Source organism: Gadus chalcogrammus, chromosome 14 (assembly GCF_026213295.1).
Source record: "Gadus chalcogrammus isolate NIFS_2021 chromosome 14, NIFS_Gcha_1.0, whole genome shotgun sequence".
Lineage (NCBI taxonomy): Eukaryota > Metazoa > Chordata > Actinopteri > Gadiformes > Gadidae > Gadus > Gadus chalcogrammus.
In genome coordinates this window covers 24,616,496-24,640,100 of record NC_079425.1, presented here as the reverse complement: position 1 = coordinate 24,640,100, position 23,605 = coordinate 24,616,496, and the positions used below count along the sequence as shown (strand labels likewise).

The 23,605-nt window shown below is 50.0% G+C and overlaps 1 protein-coding gene across 7 annotated transcripts in view; it reads left to right on the top strand.

Moving 5' to 3' along the window:
• chd9 (chromodomain helicase DNA binding protein 9) overlaps positions 1–23,605 on the top strand; it is an 83,720-nt gene that overhangs the window by 45,776 nt on the left and 14,339 nt on the right. For all 7 annotated transcript variants that reach the window (XM_056608328.1, XM_056608326.1, XM_056608322.1 and 4 more), the window contains 17 exons: positions 408–651; positions 3,001–3,177; positions 3,911–4,054; positions 5,369–5,624; positions 6,846–7,056; positions 9,965–10,160; positions 11,516–11,719; positions 12,794–12,979; positions 13,510–13,620; positions 13,988–14,187; positions 15,500–15,699; positions 16,150–16,309; positions 20,493–20,582; positions 21,830–21,933; positions 22,101–22,218; positions 22,845–22,902; positions 23,102–23,150. In XM_056608328.1, coding sequence (XP_056464303.1) covers positions 408–651; positions 3,001–3,177; positions 3,911–4,054; positions 5,369–5,624; positions 6,846–7,056; positions 9,965–10,160; positions 11,516–11,719; positions 12,794–12,979; positions 13,510–13,620; positions 13,988–14,187; positions 15,500–15,699; positions 16,150–16,309; positions 20,493–20,582; positions 21,830–21,933; positions 22,101–22,218; positions 22,845–22,902; positions 23,102–23,150 — 2,708 coding nt within the window. The remainder of the gene's footprint in view (positions 1–407; positions 652–3,000; positions 3,178–3,910; positions 4,055–5,368; positions 5,625–6,845; positions 7,057–9,964; positions 10,161–11,515; positions 11,720–12,793; positions 12,980–13,509; positions 13,621–13,987; positions 14,188–15,499; positions 15,700–16,149; positions 16,310–20,492; positions 20,583–21,829; positions 21,934–22,100; positions 22,219–22,844; positions 22,903–23,101; positions 23,151–23,605) is intronic.

Genomic DNA, 23,605 nt, shown 5'->3' with positions numbered 1-23,605 from the left:
CCCCCCCCAACAGGAGCACTGAGGTTCAACAGCTTGTCTCTCCTCTCCCTGGCCTGCTATTACACTTTGGTTTATGTGCCTCCGTTGTTGTTGTTGTGTTTTGTTCCTTAAAACAATCTCTCTCGGCCAGTATTCCCTCGGCTCCTGTTCGCTGTTTCCTTAGCAGGTCGGGATAATGCGCTGTTCTCCTGCACGTTCAAGCGTTTTCCTAAATGTCATATTATAGTGTCAACCGCGTTCTGCGTGCGGGTAAATGATGGGATTACCAGGCACCCAAAACACCGTGGGGATGGTTTTTATTAGTTGAACGGTTTTCCTCGTTCCACTCTTGGGTGGTTCCTCCGTCGGTTCTAACGGTCAAATCCCTTAGAACCGATGGGTTCTAACCGCGCCCCCCCTATGCCCAGACGGAACTGCATCCTGGCAGACGAGATGGGCCTGGGGAAGACCATCCAGTCCATCACCTACCTGGAGGAGATGCACCGCGTGGGCATCAGGGGGCCATTCCTCATCATCGCCCCGCTCTCCACCATCGCCAACTGGGAGCGCGAGTTCCGCACCTGGACGCACCACAACGTCATCGTCTACCACGGCAGCATGATCAGCCGGCAGATGCTGCAGCAGTACGAGATGTACTTCAGGGACGCGCAGGTAAGCCTGGAGACTGGGCCTGGACCCTGACCTGGAGCAAGCGGAGTGTCAGTCTCTCTCCGGCCTGTCTCTCATTAGCCTGTCTCTCTTTAGCCTGTCTCTCTTTAGCCTGACTCTCTTTAGCCTGTCTCTCTTTAGCCTGTCTCTCTCTGGCCTGTCTCTCTCTGGCCTGTCTCTCTCCGGCCTGTCTCTCTCCGGCCTGTCTCTCTCCGGCCTGTCTCTCTCCGACCTGTCTCTCTCCGGCCTGTCTCTCTCCGGCCTGTCTCGTTCTGGCCTGTCTCTCTCCGACCTGTCTCTCTCCGGCCTGTCTCTCCGGCCTGTCTCTCCGGCCTGTCTCTCTCTGGCCTGTCTCTCTCCGACCTGTCTCTCTCCGGCCTGTCTCTCTCCGGCCTGTCTCGTTCTGGCCTGTCTCTCTCTGGCCTGTCTCTCGCTGGCCTGTCTCTCTCCGACCTGTCTCTCTCTGGCCTGTCTCTCTCTGGCCTGTCTCTCGCTGCCCTGTCTCTCTCTGGCCAAAGTATTTGAAATTTGGTGGTATATACACGACGTTATTTGTACTATACGTTACCTCAGAATCATTCATTTTGAGGCTATGTTTAGGCATTCATTTAATTTAACATTTATGGCATTTAGCAGATGCTTTTATCCACAGCGATTTTTCAGAAGAAGGAGGATCATACAGTAAGGATGTTGATAAGGATGTAAGGATGTTGATATAAACAAGTGTCAAGCACTAACAATCGTGCCTGTATACAACTGAGATAGCTAGGGTATGACGCTACACGATGCTTAGTGCTATTTTGAAGTGCCAGGGCGTAAAAAATACAATAAGTATGTAAGAGGGGGGGGGGGGGTGTTATAAGGGGGGAGGTTATGCAGAGTCTAGTTTAACTAGTCTAGGCGAAGCATTTGAGGGAATCTAGAAAGGTGTGGATGCGTGCGCCACTCTTCCCTCGGAGTGGTTTGTGGACGACAGCGTCCGTCCGCGGGGCTGACAGTCCGCTGGCTGTGTAGGCGCCGGGCGCATGCGCTCAGCGGCGGGCGACCCACGCGCACGCGCGCCCGCTGTGAGGCTCCGTGGCAGGGAGCTGCTGCTGCTGGGAGCGTTTAAATATCCAGACGTACTGTAGGAGCGGGAGTGGGAGGGAGAACGGAACAGATCTGCCATCAGGCCGGCCTCCCAGGCAGCCTCTGATGTCACCGCGCCTCTCTCCTCCTCCTCCTCCTCCTCCTCCTCCTCCTCCTCCTCCTCCACATCTTAAGAGGAAGGTCTCTTCTGTCAGCGGCGATGAGCCAGATCAGAGCGCCGCTACCACTTCCAGTCTGCCTGAGGGGAAGGGGGGGGGGGGGGGGGGTGACGGAGTTCTGCGATGACAACTGTTGTCAAGGCGATAGCTACATGTGTAGAAAGCGAGGGGAGAGGAGGAAGTGCATTAGATAACAAGTCACCGCGTGTAGCCACACAAACCTTTACCCTCGTTTGCATGCCCTCGCAGACACTGCATATTTTAAGCATCCTTCAGCTCGAGCTGTGTCTTAGCCGCTCTACCTTCTGGTGTTGATGAAAGGCACAGAGTGAGGCTTGCTTGGATGATAATTTGTATTTATGGAGATATCTTTGGGAATGGCATGGTGTAGTCTGTGGAATAATGTATATGGGCCCCGTCCCAGTACTCCCATTAGCCCTAGATTTAAGCCCTACCCTCAGAATAAGCTCGTTCCCGCGGAGGGGTAGGGTGTTCCAATACTTGAGCTAGAGGGAGTGCCTATTTTCCCTTAAAATCATCCCTTGTCAGCTAGCCAGCTCGGTACCTCATTTGCAGCTAAAGGAGTATCACAAATTACCCAGGATACCTTGCGAACTGAACAAGTGGCAATTTTTCCATGTTTCTCAAACAGTTATACATTATGTTTAATTATTTAACCATAAACTGGATTTAACTGTTTAGATGAATGTGTAGGTCGTCTTATTTCCGACACAAGGGTCACATTTTCAAACGGGAATGAAAATTGTAGTAGGCTTCTTCCTGTAGTGGAGACACGTCGATGCTGCGCATGACGTAGGGGAGCACGTTCGCTACGCCATTTGCATAATAATAATTATAGTGGTGTCCCAATTCATAGGAAAAGATCTTCACTCTCACTTCCCTCTTTGAGGGGAATTTACTGTGGAGGGAACTCAAAGCAAGTGTTCTCGTTAAGGGGAGAGTAACGGGACGGGGCCATACTCTGCTGTTATACTTGCATTATGTCTGCTTACCTGTTTTGATCATTGGTGCGTCCCCTTGTTTTTGCTGCGTAACAAAGCCCCTGTTTTGGATTAAGAAATGAGCATGGTACCTTTGTGTCCAGGGTCGGGTGGTGCGGGGCGCCTACAAATTCCAGGCGCTCATCACGACGTTCGAGATGATCCTGGGGGGTTGCTCGGAGCTCAACGCCATCGACTGGCGCTGCGTCATCATCGACGAAGCCCACCGCCTCAAGAACAAGAACTGCAAGCTGCTGGAGGGCTTCAAGCTCATGAACCTGGTAGGCACGCACTCAGTCAGTCACTCAGTCAGTCAAAAACGCACTCACTCACTCACTCACTCACTCACTGACGCAGTCACTCAGTCATTCCCGACAGTCAGTTAGTCAGTCATTCCCATCAGTCACTTCAGTAAGTCACTCACCCAGTCACTCACTCAGTCACTCAGTCACTCAGTCACTCACTCACTCACTCACTCACTCACTCACTCACTCACTCACTCACTCACTCACTCACTCACTCACTCACTCACTCACTCACTCACCAATTCACCCACTCAGTCACATACTTTCTCACTCACTTAGGCATTCAGTCACTCAGGCACTCACTCAGTCACCAACTCAGTCACTCAGTCTCACACTCGCTCGCACACTCACTGCACACAATGCATGAAAACCATGGATAAATGAGTTGCAGAGAATTTGAGCATGCACTAGAAATCCTTCTAATCTGTTTCAGTCCATTTAATTATTGCTAAATATTGATAGAATTGCATATTGGCATTTACATTAGATACGCATGTACATAATACAAGTACGAGTACAAATGCTTCCTTTTCTGTCACGTCGAGACACTTTCTCTTCTCGGAATAAACGGTTAAACACTGTGCTGCCCTAATTGTTCACCATAACGGTAGCTGAATTCATTAGGCTGGAAAATGTGCACATAAAGTGATTCAGGAGCTGTGGTTACAAGTGTCTGTGTTGACACACGATGCCCGGTGTTCCTGTGCAGGAGCATATAGTCCTGCTGACCGGGACTCCCCTGCAGAACACGGTGGAGGAACTGTTCAGCCTGCTGCACTTCCTGGAGCCCGCGCGGTTCCCCTCCGAGAACACCTTCATGCAGGAGTTTGGAGACCTCAAGACGGAGGAGCAGGTAATCCAGCTTTAAGGATCCCGTGCGTTTTATGGGAATTCTTACTGGACGGCATGTGGCTCAGGAGGAGGTGCAGGTTGGCTGGTAACCGGAAGTTCAATCCCCAGCTCCTCCTAGCTGAGTGTTGAGGTATCCCTGAGCAAGACACCTCGCCCTGACTGCTCCCGACGAGCTGCCTGTCGCCTTGCATGGCTGACACTGCCATCGGTGTGGCAATGTGTGCATGCATGGGTCAATGTTAGGCAGTATTGCACAGTGCTTTGAGTGGCCACTGGTTAGAAAAGCACTGTATAAATGCAGTCTATTTACTGCCACAACAGCACCTCTGGTGAAAGGGAGCATTGCAATCTGGCTTTTTCCTGATTAAAATGAGGACTTGGGTTCTACCCCTTGCTAGGATACATCTCTTGGCACAAATTTGACGTGGGAGAAAAAATCATCAATTGCACTAATCTGTGTGAGCCATGGCGGATTACTCTCCGTTCTAACAATCGGTTTCATTTACAGTGTGCATTTGCATCGTCAGTCCCTTTTAGAAATATCACGGTGACACACACAATTACAGGATTGTGTCTTTGTCTGCTTCTATAATATGCAGCCCGATTAGTCTCTTTAGACACAGCTGGAGTCATCGGTGGGTCAGCCATGTTTGTTTTTTTTATCCTCCCCAACTGGTGTTTTTTGTTGCGTTTCAACATCAATACCCCTCTTCTGCAGATGGGACCATTTTAAGTGGCTCCTTTTCTTTATCTGGGTCACACTGAAACCACGCGCAATGGGATTATGAAACCTAACCTACACAGAAAATCACAGATGGTAGGCGCACTCGCGCACACACACCGACATATGGTGGTTAACTGTTTCAAGTAAGGAGGAATATCTACGACACATTTCGACCGTCTACGATACAAAAACACAAACTGGTTCCAAAAAGCTGTTTCATATAATTACATTTTTCTGTATCCTTTAATTCCGTCTGACTTTGTGAAAAGCCAACCAATTTCTCAGTATCTCCCCTGATTGGATAAAGTTGGGACGGTAAACCAAAAAGAAATCAGTATTTATGGGGCGCCCTGGTGGCTCACCGGGTAGGGCGTGGAACATATAGGCTCAGTCCTGAACGCAGCGAACAGGGTTCAAATCCTACCTGTGGTTATTTGCTGCATGTTCTTCCCTCACTCTTTAATAACGCATAAAAATGCAAAAGAAAGAAGAAAGAAATGAGTCTTTATTGCTGAGCGCAGGGACCGGGAGACCCCTCTTAGTGAACTCGGCGGCGTTGATCTTCTCTAACGCCGTGTCCCCCCCCCCCAGGTTCAGAAGCTGCAGGCCATCCTGAAGCCCATGATGCTGCGGCGCCTGAAGGAGGACGTGGAGAAGAAGCTGGCCCCCAAGGAGGAGACCATCGTGGAGGTGGAGCTCACCAACATCCAGAAGAAATACTACCGCGCCATCCTGGAGAAGAACTTCTCCTTCCTGGCCAAGGGCGTGGGCCAGTCCAACGTGCCCAACCTGGTCAACACCATGATGGAGCTCCGGAAGTGCTGCAACCACCCCTACCTCATCAAAGGTACGCCTAGGGAACTGGTGTTCTTTTCTTACCACCTGCTGTGAGGGTGATTAGCCAATGCAAGCCCTGCGACATCACAAGTGGGCGTGTCCATCTAGATGTATGAGTGATAGATGATAGTGCACTTGGTACAGTCCACTGAGTGAGCTTTAACATCTTATCACGCTCAAATTGATTCTCTTTTAAGTGCATGTTCTGAAGCCTGCACAAGTGTGCGGTCACAATGTGGAGCTCAATCCAAGGTACGGACACTGTCTGCTCAGTGTCCGTACCTTGAACTGGATTCATCTCTCTGGGTTATTAACTGGATTGGAAGAAGGAGCTAGGGGAAGAAGGAGCTAATGGAGGAAGGAGCTAGGTGAGGATGGGGCTAGGGGAGGAGGGGGTTGGAGAAGGGGCTGGGGGGGAAAGAGCTAGGGAGGGAAGGAGCTTAGGGAGGGTGGAGCTAGCGGCGGAAGGAGCTAGCGTTGGACGCTACGACGCTAGGGGAATATGCTACGGCTCTATTGTTCACTTCCAGTCCTGACTCAACCTGCGGCTGGCCCCGGCTCTCTTCAGTTCTTTCAGCTCACTAGGTGTATTACCGCGGTACGCTGGTAAGCTACCACTTACTACCGAAATTGTCCTTGAGAGCGATCCCAACTCCATTCAGTGCCGGGGTCTTTTCTTTCAATACAATGGCGTTCTCTCCGCACTAGTCTCTCTGCGGAGAGGAGAAATGTGCAAAGCCTGGCTGGATGTGAGAAGTACTCCCCCCCTCTCGCCTGGTGGAACGCTTGGTGGACCTGCTGCATAGTCGGTTATTCGTCACATCCAGTGAATTGATGATGGAATACATAAGACAAAAAAGATATGATATTGCGGCACGTGGCTCAGGAAGAAGAGGGAGTTAGCTGGTAATCGGAAGGTTGCTAGTTCGACCCCCGGCTCCTCCTAGCTGAGTTGAGGCGTCCCTGAGCATGACTTCTCTGACCCCTAATGCTCCCCACAAGCTGGCTGTCGCCCTGCATGGCTGACCCCGCCTTCTGTATGAATGGTTGAATCTTAGGCAATATTGTAAAGCGCTTTGGTGGCCACTGGTTAGAAAGGCGGTGTATAACTGCAATCCATTTACCATGATAATAATGTCCTAGATATTTAGCGGGACAACCAAACTAGAGGTTGTGGTGGAGGTTGTGGTTAAGAAGCTGACCACGTCCATGTCTCTGTCGCCCCCCCCAGGAGCAGAGGAGAAGATCATGGAGGACTTCAGGGAGGTATACAGCCCCACGGCCATGGACTTCCACCTCCAGGCCATGGTGCAGTCGGCCGGCAAGCTGGTGCTCATCGATAAGCTGCTGCCTAAGATGAAGGCGGGCGGACACAAGGTCCTCATCTTCTCCCAGATGGTCCGCTGCCTGGACATCCTGGAAGACTACCTCATCCAGAGGAGGTGAGGACGACCGCCGTGGTGGAGCTGGTCAGTTGGTTAGTTAGTTAGTTAGACTACCTCATCCAGAGGAGGTGAGGACGACCGCCGTGGTGGAGCTGGTCAGTTGGTTAGTTAGTTAGTTAGTTAGACTACGTCATCCAGAGGAGGTGAGGACGACCGCCGTGGAGGAGTTAGTCAGTTGGTTAGTAAGCTGGTTAGTCAGTTGGTTAGTTAGTTGGTTGGTTAGTTAGTCGGTTAGTCTGTTAGACTGCCTCATCCAGAGAAGGTTAGGGCAACCACCGTGGCCAAGCTTGTCAGTTGGTTAGTTAGTCAGCTAGTTAGTCAGTCAGTTACAAAGACGGTTGGTTAGTTAGTCGGTTAGTTTGTTATACTGCCAGTTGGTTAGTTAGTTATTCAGTTAGTTAGTCAGCCCCTGGTGGTGAAAATATTTTACACAAAACTGTACATGACACGGAGAAACCAACACTATGCTTCGCACAACAATTACAGACAATATCTGTACATCATAAGGAGAACCAACACTACACCTTAGCCACACCCTCCTGCAGTGATAACGGAGAGTAACAGTACATAAAGCATGACCCAGCAGCACAGCACATTAGTGACCGTAGGAGAGGAGTCATCGTTCCCTCTGCCTGTTTAGGGCTGGCTGGCTGAGATGCAAAAGCTTCTTGGTTTAAAGGTTTATGTGATGCAGAGACAAAAACGTATAAACTAAGTGCTTGTATGGGGAACATTTATTAAGTGTACTTAGACCAAACCTTATCCCGGTGCTATGGTTAAGCTGCCACCATAACATCCCAATCCAACGAGCCAGAATCCAGATCTGAGAACTGTTTCCAAAGGAAGCATGTTGTGCTGTCCCCCGTCCGGCTGTCACTCTGCGTCGTCTCGGTCCTCGCGTACAAACTTCACTCAGATCCCCGGAGAGGATTTGTCACCGTGTCCCCGTCATCCGTTTCTTTCCTCTCCTCCATTTCTCTTGTGTTTTCTACAAGCCGACAGTCTTGTCCTTATATTATAAAACGTCTGGGGTTTGCTTACCGCTGCACTGTGAATATTAAATCCACCCCTTCGCCCGCCTTTTATTAGATTTTATTCTGATTGAAAAGAAACACTTAATCCTGCCTGCAGGGCTCCCCGGTGAGGGGAGCGCAGGAGGCGTTTAGCACCGGCTGAGACGCAACGCTGCCCATTACCGGCAAATAATCAAGCAGGGCCAGATGAACGCTGCACAGGGGCCCGATCTTATGTGTGCTGCTGCGGTTTCACGCGGCTACACGCCGTCATTTAGTCTTAATGGAGTCTGCCACCAGTGGGCTTTACCTCTTTTGTTGGCGGAGGCGGGTTTGGGAACTCATGTGCAAGTGGGATAAAAAAAATAACATTGAAGAAGGTAAAATAAAGTACACGATGGAAGTGTGTTTTCTGTGAGTATCTGCTTGAGATGTGCACTCACATTAATTTCCCCCGAGAGGTTTCAACCTTGTGTTGCTCCTGAAGAAATATAACAAAACTGTCCGTAACAGGCAGTAAATCCATGCTCTTCTTTCGAGGCCTGTCCTACCTGCTAAGGCAATATCTCCCTTTACTGTCCGGGTATGATGACCTCTCTTTATAGCTGACAGTGTTAATGGACTTAAGTGGATACCTGACTTTTCTGCGGCTTGGCAGGGACTGAAATTGTGTTTTAGTAAGAGTTATTTTGGGGGGCTGTTGAACTGTCAGCTGGACATCACATGGTACGGCAAGCAGTCGGTCTGGCTTCCCCTCCACAGAGTCACTGGTATGGTGAAACAAAGGGCGAGTACTTCACTGGGAACTAAGGGGAAATGTGCTCTCCAGAAATATTCATGGCACTTGTCGTACAGAATGTACAAGTAATATATCATGAAGCAGGTTTTCTAGAAAATCATATGTATATGCTGTAGAATGAATAATAATAATAATCAGACTTTCTTGAACACTCTGTACTAAGCCTCTCCATCTATGCAAATCCTTTTTTTCATTAGATATTTGTGTGTGTGTGTGTGTGTGTGTGTGTGTGTGTGTGTGTGTGTGTGTGTGTGTGTGTGTGTGTGTGTGTGTGTGTGTGTGTGTGTGTGTGTGTGTGTGTGTGTGTGTGTGTGTGTGTGTTCTCTATGCGCGCCTGCCAGACATTTAGCAAGGCATTCACAAAATGGGTCACTGTAGAGTCAAAAAGGTCAGCTGTGGGTCATGCAAATATAATTAGTTTTGTCTCTGTTATTTCCCTCCATCTCCCCCCCCCCAACCACCCATTCGAGCTAAACCTCCAGCACAAGGTTTTAAAAATGCACGCGGCGCACTGAGTTCAACAGCAGGTTACTGCCCCCCCCCCGCCCCTCCCCTCCTTCTCCCATCTCTGCCCTGCCAGAGAGGGCAGATCCAGACGGAGAGGGAGACCCCTGAGGGAGGGGGGAGGGAGGGGGGGAGAGAGGGAGAGACACTGGGGGAGGGAGGGAGGGGGGGAGAGAGAGAGAGAGAGAGAATGGAAGAGCAAGGCCATCTCAACAAAGATGCAAGGGCCTTGTATGAGACGGGTATTTCTGTGTGCTGAAGAGGAAGGCGGTGGCTGCAGGAGTGTCGAGTCCTCTTCCAGGGAATTGTTTGAGATGTCAGCGGCCTGTCTGGTGGCAGTTCTGCGTCTGGATTTTTGTGAAAGAGCGTGTTCACAAAAGCGCGTTGACGTTTTGTTTGACGCGCCATATTCATTGGCGATGTTTGCATTCCACTGAAATTAAATGCAAAACACAATCACTGCATACTGCGTAAAAATAGGGCCTTGTCTGTCCTTCTAACCGTGTTGTGTCGTCACGTTACAATCCTGCTTCAAACTGCTTTCTTGATGTTTAAACGTTGGGTGCTCTCCCTCTGGTCCTCGTCACAGGTACCTGTATGAGCGCATTGACGGGCGCGTGCGGGGGAACATGCGGCAGGCGGCCATCGACCGCTTCAGCAAGCCGGACTCGGACCGCTTCGTGTTCCTGCTGTGCACGCGGGCGGGTGGGCTGGGCATCAACCTCACGGCCGCCGACACCTGCATCATCTTCGACTCTGACTGGAACCCCCAGAACGACCTGCAGGTAACGGCATCTTACTCCTCCTCCTCAGTGTCCTACACACCTGACTCCTCCTCCTCAGTGTCCTACACACCTGACTCCTCCTCCTCAGTGTCCTACACACCTGACTCCTCCTCTGTGTGCTACACACCTGACTCCTCCTCTGTGTCCTACACACCTGACTCCTCCTCTGTGTCCTACACACCTGACTCCTCCTCTGTGTGCTACACACCTGACTCCTCCTCCTCAGTGTCCTACACACCTGACTCCTCCTCCTCAGTGTCCTACACACCTGACTCCTCCTCCTCAGTGTCCTACACACCTGACTCCTCCTCCTCAGTGTCCTACACACCTGACTCCTCCTCTGTGTCCTACACACCTGACTCCTCCTCCTCAGTGTCCTACACACCTGACTCCTCCTCTGTGTCCTACACACCTGACTCCTCCTCCTCAGTGTGCTACACACCTGACTCCACCTCTGTGTCCTACACACCTGACTCCTCCTCCTCAGTGTCCTCCACACCTGACTCCTCCTCTGTGTGCTACACTACACACCTGACTCCTCCTCTGTGTGCTACACACCTGACTCCTCCTCTGTGTCCTACACACCTGACTCCTCCGTGTCCTACACACCTTTTTTAACAAATGCCCTACACACATCAAATACAATTGAGGATAAAAACACAATAAAGTCCAGGACTTATTTCCATTGTGGTCCTCAAACCTTAATACACCTCAGTTTGCTACACACCTTCCCCTTCGTCAGGGGATCCCCTTTGTTTCTCATGTCTAACTGCGAGGCCTCCATAGTGAACACGTTAAAGCTAAAGACACACGGCTGCGTGGCTGTGACGAGCAGGCGGATAATTACAACTGTCCAAACACAATGTACTTGTGTTCCATCAAGGCTAATGGAAATCCTCTGCTGGGACTTTGACGTCTCCTTTAGACACGGTGCACATAATCGAGCTGGTAAATGATCAAGGAATTCCCCTGTAATATCTTTCACTTTCGTCCGATTTGTAAACGTGTCGCGTCAAATCGTAGGTTTTTAGAGGCTGAAAACTGTTTTAGTCGTTGCATTGCAGTTTGAAACTGGTGAGTCAAGCTTTATAGCCTTTAACTTAAAGGGGACATATTATACCACCAGGTGCTAGCACAGATCTAGGTTGACACGCCCAAAAGTGATGTAATATGGGGCTGATTTTCGAAACGGCTTGTAAGGCTAATCACACTCACACCTGGTGGTATAATATGTCCCCTTTAAGTTAGTTAATTCTGGATTAAGTCTAAGTCTACTCTATACCCTTTAGTTTAGCAGCATCGGCTCAAACCTAATGTGTATAACGCCTCCTAACCCGCTGTGCTTCTGCTTCCAGGCTCAGGCTCGCTGCCACCGCATCGGGCAGAACAAGGCTGTGAAGGTGTACCGCCTGATCACCAGGAACTCGTACGAGCGGGAGATGTTTGATCGGGCCAGCCTGAAGCTGGGCCTGGACAAGGCTGTGCTCCAGAGCATGAGCGGGCGGGACAACAGCCTAGGGGCCGGAGGGGGACCGGGAGGAGGTGCTGGAGGAGGAGGGGTGAGTGACCCGGTCTAGTGTGTTCTACAGCAGTGGTTCTCGAATGGGGGTACGCGTACCCCTAGGGGTACTTTGGAGTAATGCAGGGGGTACCCAGAAAATTAAAACAAAAAAAGCTTGATCGATTTTCTGTGAGAGCTGTAAATCTGAAAACGAGGAGAAGGGTGATCCGTGAAAGAGAAAGCGCATCAGGAAACACCAACATTTTGTCAGTTTGTGGAAGAATATATTTGAATGGGATTCCCCTCTGCTTCTCTGACCCTCCCCTGGCTTTCTACTTCTTTTTTTGGGGGAAATTAGCCAGGTGCTTGAAGCAAAAGCGCTTGTTTCTCACTCCTTTTCATGTACTGCCAAATATATCAAAAAAATAAATCTAGGCATATTTTGGCCCGGGGAAAGGGAGTATGCGGTTTCCACCGATGATATTCATTCATGGTGAATGGTCACGGAATTGCTTCATAATTGTCCTCATAGCACACATTTGTCCTGTTTGTGAACGTTCAGATTTTAATTAGTTCAAGGCTTAATCACTGTTATTATTGCGGTCGTCACAGTTGGACATTGCTAAGACGATGTATGTCTTTAACTTTGGTTCAGGTCTACTCTAGTTTGGCTGGAGTGAAAAACGTGTTCTATTTGCATCATTTAATTGTGTAATGCTGGGTACAACGGGTAAGGGAGCCCTCAGGATGCGATCATTAAAACACAAGAGCGACTCCCTGCTGGGGAGCCCTTGAGCAGAACATCAGCAGCTCTCCGCGTCCGTGTTGATGCGTGTGGATCTGAAGTGCGGCGCGCTGACAGAAGCTTCCTGTGCTTGAGGAACATCAAACCGAGTCAACATGAGCTCTTTATAACACATGCTCCCGGGGCCCCAGAAGGGCCCATCGAGGCTCCAAGCCGCCGAGCAGCTGACACGACGGCAGGAACCACGAGGGAAAACACAAACGCGGATAACGGAAAATAAAAGCCCATCTAGGCTTTGTGCTATTAATACAGCAGAGCAGAACTTCACCCAGCCAACCATGTAAACAATCCGCCCCCCTCCTCCTCCTCTCCCCTCCGGTTGCCTAGGCGACGCAGCAGCAGCTGTCGAAGAAGGAGATCGAGGACCTGTTGAGGCGAGGGGCCTACGGAGCCATCATGGACGATGAGGACGAGGGCGCCAAGTTCTGCGAGGAGGACATCGACCAGATCCTCCAGCGCCGCACCAAGACCATCACCATCGAGTCAGAGGGCCGGGGGTCCACCTTCGCCAAGGTACGCCCCAGGACGCGGACCCGGGGGCCGCACCCCTTCCCCGTCTGTCCGGCCGTACCTGGTTGATGCTTTTGTCTAGGTTATTGCTAGAGTCGTTCCGATGCCGGATCATCAGTATTGGAAATGACTCCGAAACTGCCTAAGATGCAGTGTCGGGTATCGGGGAGTCCGCAAGTCTATGCGTCAATCTGATACCATCGCATGACTAGCTTATTTTACCAAACAGTCAAAGAACATTACAAACACAACGGTGTTATAGATTATAAATGTAATTAATGTAGTTCTGAAAAAAGAAAATTGACAGTAAGTGAACCGACTTTACATTGCGTCATCCTAAGAGAACCCTTCAATAAGAACCAGTGCTATTAATAGTTACAATGCTAGATGCTGTATCTGTATATATTCGGTATCTGGAAGGAAAAAATGGTATCGGATCATCTCTAGTTATTGCAGAGTGGATGAAGGGCATTAGGGATGATGATATGAGGCATGATGGTCTGATTCATGTGATTCTGGTGTCTGCTCTCTAGGCCAGCTTTGTGGCCTCTGGGAACCGCACGGACATCTCCCTGGACGACCCCAACTTCTGGGACAAGTGGGCCCAGAAGGCGGAGATCGACGTGGAGATGGTGAACGGCAGAGTGAGTACTCCCTTTGATGGATGTGTATGGAGCTCCTGTAGGGTTTAGGTTTTACTTTTTTTCCGTTGGTCTGCATGGGGTTAGAACGTGACTTCAGGCTACTATCCGGTTCTGTTAGAGATTCTGACAGAGCGTTTAACTGTCAATTATATTACCAGCATGAAGAACAACATTTGGCCATTTGATGCCCTTAACCTGAAGTAAAATCTCATTTCACAGATTTAAAAGTATTTCAATATTTGTGCAAAATGAAAACATAAAGGCCACATTCTGTACAATTTGAAGAAGAGAAATATTCCCCCCAACATAGAAATAGTATTTGACCGCCCCCCCCCCCCCCCCCCCCCCCCCCCGCTGCGGCCCTCAGAACAGCCTGGTGATCGACACTCCGCGGGTCCGTAAGCAGACGCGGCCCTTCAGCACCACCAAGGATGAGCTGGCGGAGCTGTCCGAGGGCGAGAGCGACGGAGACGTCTCCAAGCCCAGGCAGCGCCGCGCCCACGACCGGCTCAACAGCTACGGCCGCACCGAGTGCTTCCGGGTGGAGAAGAACCTGCTGGTCTACGGGTGAGATACATGAGCTCCCCTGTTCACATCAGGGGTCCCCAACCTTTTTGAACCGTAGAGCTACTTTAAGGGTGCTGGGCAATACCAAGGGCTACTTGTTTGATACAAACGAGGCACTTTGCAGCCAGGTTTTTCTTTATTTTGGGGTAAAACCGCATCTAGCTCTCCATCGTAGCTGCACTCGCTAGCTGGTCTCAGCAAAGAGTGCGCACCATATCAAACTGTCCAATCAAGGTCAGAGTTCATAAAACATTTTTGTTTTGTTTTTTTATATTCAATAATCATCATTGCCATTAAATCGAAATCAATCCAAGGGTTTTGATTAAAAAAAATACTTTTAGACAGAGCTCCTTGGTGACTAGTGCTATTTTGAGAACATGCTCTGTGGGCGACTCATGTGGGCCCAGTGGTCGACCAGGTGCCCACAGGCACTGCTGCCTACCCATGGTTCAGATCATTGGTTTTATTTGTTACGATGTGTTCCTCATTCACTCCATTATAGTGCACTTCATTGTAGTGATGCTGGTTCTTCTTTGGTTTGTTGTGTTTATGAGCAATCATCTCTCTTGATCCTCGAGAGAGAGAGAGAGAGAGAGAGAGAGAGAGAGAGAGAGAGAGAGAGAGAGAGAGAGAGAGAGAGAGAGAGAGAGAGAGAGAGAGAGAGAGAGAGAGAGAGAGAGAGAGAGAGAGAGAGAGAGAGAGAGAGAGAGAGAGAGAGAGAGTTGCCAGAGGTTCATTATTTTAATGAATTTTAATGAGTTGTCATCCAAAGGCCACACGAGGCCCATGGATGGTGTCAGTATTGAATTAAATGTTTGCAATTAATTAAATGTTTTGGTCTTCAACGGAACTAAATTCATGAACTAAATCCAAGAATGTCATCGGATCAGGTTTTAACGGGTTACACCGACCAGCGCATGACAGCCTGTGCTCTGTTTCCTCCTCCCCCCTGCCCCTCCCCACCCAAACCCTCCCCCCTGACCCTTCACCCTCCCCCCTGACCCTTCACCCTCCACCCTGACCCTCCACCCTCCCCCCTGACCCTTCACCCTCCACCCTGTCCCTCCACCCTCACCCTCCACCCTGTCCCACCACCCTCCACCCTCACCCACCACCCTCCACCCTGTCCTTCCACCCTGACCCTCCGCCCTGACCCCCCCCCCCCCCCCCTAACCCTCCCCCCTGAACCTTCACCCTCACCCTCCACCCTCCACCCTGTCCCTCCACCCTGTCCCTCCACCCTGACCCTCCACCCTCAACCTCCCCCCTCCCCCTCCCCCCTGCTGCGTGCCGTCCCTGGGGGTCTGTCCAGGTGGGGCCGGTGGAAGGACATCCTGAACCACGGGCGCTTCAAGAAGCAGCTGGCGGAGCGCGACGTGGAGTCCATCTGCAGGGCGCTGCTGGCCTACTGCCTGGTGCACTACCGCGGAGACGACAAGATCAAGAGCTTCATGTGGGACCTCATCGCGCCCACTGAGGACGGCCAGACCAAGGAGCTCCAGAACCACCTCGGTGAGGACCACAGAGCGGACCGAAATGACCTCATGTCTGAACCAGGGATGGAGAATTACAATACGTACTTAGTTCTGTGATCATGCGAACGGTAGGATGCAACCTCCTCCAAACAATCATGAAGAAGACAAAAACAAGCCCACCCACATTCAATTCCCTTTTTCCCAAAATTGTCTTCGGAAGCAAAACCGAGGCACACGTTGGCATAATGCAGGCGTACTGGGCTCCTGCATTTCTGGGACGATTATAACTATAACAATTGCCGTTCAACGCTCAACAATGCTATATCATCGTTGTATTAACGGCTCCTCATTGCAGTATATTTACTACCCATAACCACGGTTTGGACAAACTCGATGCTTGCCTGTGCGTCACACACCGTTTGACTCCATCCCCCCTGACCCCTCTGACCCCCCCTGACCCCTCTGACCCCTGACCTCCTGTGAGCAGGGCTGTCTGCTCCGGTGCCACGTGGACGCAAGGGGAAGAAGATGAAGACGCAGTCCAGCTCCTTCGACATCCACAAGGCGGAGTGGCTCCGGAAGCACAACCCCGAACACATGCTGCAGGACGAGGGCTACAAGAAGCACCTCAAGCACCACTGTAACAAGTAGGTCCTCCGGTGAACGCGCTGCTGTGGGTCTCTATGATGATCAGAAGGCCATGCTCCAGCCCAGATGACCACTGTGACCGGTCGGTCCTCTGCTGAGCACACCGCTGGTCCGGTCCGCACCGCTAGAGGGACGGAGGCTGAGGCATGTCCTTAGGAGGACGACGTTGAACTTGAAGTGTTCATGGTGGTCAATCTGTAGTCGTCACTTTGAACAGCCGTTGTGTCCCTGTCTTTAGAATCGTAGTCGTTTTAAAAACGATTATGGGTGAAATGGTTTAAAGTTTGTATGGTTGAATTGTGGTTAGAGAGACGTTCGCCGCCAACCTCCACCGTTACCGTGAGACGGGTCATCGTCGGGCCTTCTAGTGTTTTCTCAACCTTGTCGGGTCTTGAATATCCATGGTAACGGAGGAGAGGAGAGGGGAGGAGGCTGTCTGTGTTCTGCACAGCGGGGTGCCTATCATCGTCACAGACAGCAGGTCCAACACAACCAGGGGCAGACGCCAACTGACAGTACCCCAGTGTTATCCATTTATCGGAACGGGGACTTGCTATGAAACGTTAGTGTTGCTGAAGCCCGGCGTCGCTGTAAATGAGTCGAAGGCGGCCTCCGACAAATTTGATAGCCGCATTTCCACTGTTTTCACACATGGAAAATATAAAACTCAGTTTGAACTTTCGTATCAGTCGGAGCACATATTAGTGACACGTCTTTAGCACGTTCTCCACCATCATCTGTATGCAGACTCCATCGCTCTAAGGAGTGTCACTACAGACGCGTGGGCTCCGCCTTGGCTTTTAGCTAATTCTGCCATCATGCTCGTTTCACAGTTAATGAATGGGCTGCGCTTCCTATTAGTGGTCGTTGGTAATTAAAAACAGTAGCCACTTAGCAATTGTGTATCATCACACAACGGTTTTTTAAGTTGTCAATATGATGCCGCCGAGGGATAATAAATATTAATCGCGATGTAACACCCAACCCTTTAAAACAAAATAAACAATGCTGTTTATGGAATTATGTTGAAGGGATTTGTTGACAATGTTTTTAATGCCGCTGCTCAGTAAGTAAATTACAAAGCGTGTGATCGTTTGTATCCCGCGTATCTGGCAGGTGTTTATTATTAGTAATTTTTATTTAAGGCCTTGCACTGCAATTGTGTCACTTTATATTTAATTGTATGTAGGTAGGTAATTATCTTTTGATTGCAGTTTAACAGTAGCACCTCTAATCCGCGGTAATCAGGATCCATTGAAGGCTCCATTGGAGGCGACAGGGCAGTGATTGGCTAATGTGCTGGCTGTACCTACTAGACCCTCAGACGGGTGGGCTTCCTGACACGACGGCCCGGCACGCCGCCCCCTGATTCACAGGCAGCGGGAGAAGAGGGAGAGCGAAAACCGGGACCCACAAAAGGGTTGCTTTGGAAATGTGGAGCATTTGGGTATAAAGCCAAAGAGATGGAGGCTGCTCCTCTTTCTAAAGACCGGGCTTGCGTCCACTGGGGGCTTCGGTCAGAAAGTTCCCCATTGTTGAGCCGGGCTGAGTACTGCTGAATCCAGGGATTGTCCAATGTTTCACGCCGGCCAAACAGGGGCGCGCACACACACACAGACACACACACACACACACAGAGACACACACCCACACACTGACACACACACATACACACACACACACACACACACATGCAGAGAGGGGGCAGGCTTCTGCTGACGACTGCGTTTTTCAGGGCTGCAGGGGCTGGAATGTGGTGGCTGAGCGAGCTGTCGGCCGCAGCCAGCCGACCGCGTTCTACAGCACAGCTCTGACACACGTCTAGAGAGCATCCGAATGTCCCCTGGCCTTATGATCAAATAATACTGTTCAGGCCAATGTACCGCACCACTGCTGCACATATTCCTTGAACAGGGTAGAGGTGTGTGTGCGTGTGTGCGTGCGTGTGTGTGTGTGGGGGGTGCCGGGGAAATCGTCTCCGCTGACAGACGGCTTGAAGTTTGACGTGCGGTGATGTGTTGGCTTTTTGTTGTTCGGAGATGTGAGCTATGGCAAATATGCTGTTCTGTCAGACAAGACGAACACGGCCGCGTCCTTCTGGAAGAATGTGTGCTATTCACTGGCTCTGCTTTTGCTAGAGAGACACGCACGCACGCGCACAGGCACACACACACAGAGGCTTTGGCTTGTCTGGGTGAGTCAGAGGCAGAATGATGAAGGGGTGCGTTGACAGGCAGAGGAAGCTCCAGCTGACCTGGGGAGGGAGGGAGGGGTGAGGGGAGGGAGAGGGGATGGCTGTGGTGTTCTTCTGCCATATCTCCACACTGGTCGTGGCGTTGGTGCCGTTACGCAGGGAAGATGAGCCTCGCCCCTGTCTGTGGGCTCCTTAAAGATGGAAGATGCCTGTAAAAGTACAGAGTGTGGGGATGAGTGTGTGTGGCTTCCCGGTCGATTCGGTGGGCCTGAGTTCACTGGTGGACGGGGAGCTGCGGGAATGTCACTCTTGATTGTTTGTGAAGACCGTAGAATGAGTTTCTAGACGCTTTGGAGAAAGGCTGTATTGTGTGCGTGTGTTCAATTCAAATGAACTCACACCCTTTACTCTGTGACTTGTATATATTGCCGGGAGATTTTGAGATAAGAAATACTGGACACGGTATGACATGGTTTTATTTCTGTATTTTGCTGCATTTTTTATGTTTATCGTGCCTATTTTGACTCTGCTGTTCCCATATGTACAGTTTCCTTGAGTCTGGGAGAGACTCTTTTAAATTAAATTCATGGGTCTTGTTGTTACACAACATTCATGCTAATTAGGTGATCGTTATCAACCCCTGTGGAAAGGCTCATTTGTTGAGATCACCCCACTACTTCACAGGTCAGAGTGCATGCTGGGTAAGTGTTTACCAGACCAACTGCACAGGGTCCACACCAATGAAATGATTGAATTACTCAGGGAGTACCTTGTCTCTGATGTCTCTGAAGATGCATCTCTCAGAAGGGGAAGCAAAGCCTTCCGGCATCATGTAAGCAATCGTGTAAAAAGCATTGCTTATTGCTACGCCAAAGTGTGAGATCATCACTCATGCATCGCATCCGGATCTGTCAGGTTTTTTTTTACGGTAAAACGAACGCCGTTTTAGGTTTCCCATTACTCAATCATCTGGAAACAGACGGCGGATATGTTGGCTTCTGACTAGAGTGGAAATAGTTGTAAACTCTCCTTCACCGTTGGGGGGGGAGTCTCCCTGCTGGGGAACATGGCTAAAACGTGGACACCTCTCCGACATATTTGGGATGCTCGTGACACTCCGGTGGCTGCGTGTCATCGCCGTGACGCCCAGCGCCTGATGCTCCGGCGTCCCTGGAGACCCGTGCAGCACTGAGCGCTCAGCCGCTACGGCGCTAACGTCTCCCCCATGACTCAGCGCCTCGCTCTCCCTCTCACTCGCCCAGAACCCAGTCCCTTGGTCCCCGTAGAGGGAGGGAGCGTGGAGAGGGAGAGAGAGGGAGGCAGGGGAGGGAGGTTGAAAGGGAGATGCAGAGAGAAGGAGGGAGAGGCAGTGAGAGGGAGAGAGAGAGAGACTCATAATCAGAGTTCAACCATTGCTCGGTGGTTAAAGAGCTTCTGGATCTGTGTGTGGTGAGCTCTGTACTCGGTACTATCCATACTAATCAGGCTTTAGGAGTCCACTGATTAACCTATGGGACGGATCAGATCACATGACCTAGCAATCCCTGAACCACGTAGTTTGGTGATACACATAAGCATATTTCGTTTAGGGAGCTGTACATGGTGATTGTGTAGGACCTCAATTTAAATCGGTTAGTATTTTTGTATTCTAGATTGATGGACATATTGCTCTTTTCAAAATGTGGTGAAAGTGATGTGCAAATACATTTTAAATGCTCAATCCTGTCAAATAAGATTGCTGCAACTCAAACGTCAAAATTCTGCAACTATCCAAACTGCCGTCCAACTCAACTTCCGAGGCCACGTGTGTGTGTGTGTGTGTGTGTGTGTGTGTGTGTGTGTGTGTGTGTGTGTGTGTGTGTGTGTGTGTGTGTGTGTGTGTGTGTGTGTGTGTGTGTGTGTGTGTGTGTGTTGGTTCTGTGGGCCCCGTTGTGCGCGCTCAGCGTTTGTCCGTGGGCTTTGTTGTGACACCGGCTGTCTGTGTGCAGGGTTCTGCTTCGGGTCAGAATGCTGTACTACCTGAAGCAGGAGGTGATCGGAGTGCAGTCCCAGAAGGTGCTGGACGGGGCAGACGCCAGGTGAGTCCTCCTACCTGGTCCTCTGCTCACAGAGCTACAACACCCAGACACTGACCAGAGGAGTACAGGCGGTCAGCTGGGAGAAGTTTTTCTTGGATGTATGTCACACATACTGTGAGATTAAGGGCTTTACAAATAAAGTTTAATTGAATTTAGCCCCAAAAGGAGACAAGTAACCAATCCTTGTCGTTCTGTACATTTATTGTTTTACATTTATTTATTTATCCAGGGTTTAATTATCGGGGCTGAACGGTTGGCTTGGAGTTGAGTGTGTTACTGTATTGTGGGAGATTGTTGAACTGAAATGTTGATCGTTTTGATCTGTTAGATAAGGTCATTGTGCATGTTGTATACATAGTGTCTAAGCATGCACAGGGGAATGCTCAACCAAAGTGGTGTCACAGTTAAATTTTAACAGATGCAGTTAAGGGCTGCCAGGATGTCAAGAAATTCATGCGGTGAGAAGATTTCACAAGCCGCACAGAAGACTCAGTTCAGGTCTTTGTGTGAAGAAGATGGTAGAACAATGCCGTGGAGGCTGAGAGGATGGGGGGAGAAGGCCAGAAGGGGGGTGCATTAGTTTTTATTTGATCTGGGGAGCTCCCGTGTGCTCGTAGTTAGATTGGAACATTTGCACAAACACAGATTGAACAATTCATCCGGAATTACCGAAATGACGGCTAGAGTGGTTTTCTCTTAGCTTTTTCCTTCTGATGCGTGTACTGTGGAGAAAATTAGAGCATTCACAAACTGTTGATGATATAATGGGAAGGGATGGTAGAAACCTGTGGAGTCCATGGCTGTATCAGATTGAATTACAGAGCAGCCCTTCTCTCTGAAGACTGGAAATAAATAGGAAAGCTGTAGTGCTCCCCCTGCTGTTCGAACTCAGAACTGGAGCTTTCTAGGTTTCTAGGTTTCAGTGGCTCAATGAACACATGCAACTCGAGAAACTCCTGTTTCTCCGTTACTGGCTCGCTTTGATTCATTTAGACAAATATTTTGTAAGATTTTATTTGAGATAATTTCACACCATGCTCACGCTTAAAGTTGACCACCTCCTACACCTTCCTATCAGAAGATCTGCCTATGGTCCAGTGTCGACAAGATAATCAATGTTGTTTGACTGCTCTTTGCATGTTGTTCTTCTGACTCCGTCTCCTCCTCCTCTTCCTCTTCTTGCTCCTCCTCCTCTTCCTCTTCTTGCTCCTCTTCCTCCTCCTCCTCCTCCTCCTCCTCCTCCTCAGTGACATCAACATCTGTGTGCCGGAGCCTGAGAGCTCTGACCTGCCGGCCTTGTGGTGGGACAGCGTGTCGGACAAGGGTCTGTTACTGGGCATCTTCAAGCACGGTGAGTCAGCCCAATAGATCTAGAACCTTCACCTCTAGACTCTCAGTCAAACGTGCGCGGAAGTTCATATATTGAGGACTTGTTCAAATGTATTCAATTTTGGGCAAGCGTCACAACTAAACAATGGTGAATAGTTACGGTATTTGTACCTGTGTTTTGTGCTCCAGGCTATGAGAAGTACAACACCATCAGAGCAGACCCGGCCCTCTGCTTCCTAGACCGTGTGGGACGGCCCGACGAGAAGGCCATCGCTGCAGAGCAGAGGGCCAATGACTACATGGATGGGTGGGTAGAGACATAGACAGCTAGGCAGCTAGGCAGGGAGGCAGAGAGGCACGCTGCTAGGCAGGCACCAAGCCGAACCTCCACTCTGTTCCTCTATGTCGGTGTCATATACACGCACATGCACTGTGTAAACGGTGTTTCAGTTATAATTTGTATGGTTAAAGATTAACGGGGCAAAGTTATTCAATTAATTGGGCAAAGTGGGTTGAAAATACTGTGTGTACATACTCACACACGCACACGGGTAAACAAAGTAAACAAATGAAAGTAAAAACAAAAAAACTAACTTTTTGTGCAATTATTTATTGTTTGAATTATATTGGCCTTATTCAGTTTCCTAATTTACATAGTAAAACTGACAACATTTCAAATCATTCTCATTACATGTCAATACATCACCCATGATTTGTGGTAGTCTGTTCACTGATGGGAAATGATATACTGTATATTGTTCCTCATTGGCTTACACATTACAGACCCAAACACGCCATACTAACTGACTCTGTGTGTGTGTGTGTGTGTGTGTGTGTGTGTGTGTGTGTGTGTGTGTGTGTGTGTGTGTGTGTGTGTGTGTGTGTGTGTGTGTGTGTGTGTGTGTGTGTGTGTGTGTGTGTGTGTGTGCGCAGGGATGTGGATGACCCAGAGTACAAGCCCGCCCCTGCTCTTCTGAAGGACGAGATGGAGGTAAGCTCACAGCCCACCGCAGGGGGGCTCACAGCAGGGGGGCTCACCGCAGGGGGGGCTGCACTGTTTGGAGAAGCTCTGCCAAGTCCGCCCCCCTGACTAGCGCTGTAACACAAGGCAGAAGTTGGGGATTTTGTAGTCCCCGACCGGGGCGCTCATGGGGTCTGTAGTTCCTTAACGCTGGTTCTTCTCCTGGCAGGACGACGCCTCTTCGCCCGGAGACCTGGTCGTCGTGGACAACGCCGGAGGTAATGCTTTGCCATATGTCACTCAAACGTCCATAGCGACTGGAGGAATTCAAAGTTGACGATTTGATCTTTATGATGACTGATGGGAGTATTAAATAGACATTATTTCATCGGGATAGCAAGGGTGTTGTTAATCATCCATCTTGCTCGGGAGTCACTATCTTGGCCCTTCATTTGAAGAGAGGAGTCGATTTACAGATAATTAATGCCCCCGAAATGGGTCATAATAATTATGGGAAGTGTTTCCCAAAGTGATTTACAATGAATTCGGAAAAGGGACCTTTACTTCCTGCAGGGATGCTGGGTGTGTGTGAGAGGCACTATGTGGATGTGCATGTGCTCAGTGCTGATGTGCATGTGCACGGTGTTGATGTGCATGTGCATGGGCGCAGAGAGGATTGAGTGGGATCACTGATTCCTTAAAGGGCTCTGATGCATTCCAAATGAAATTGCCG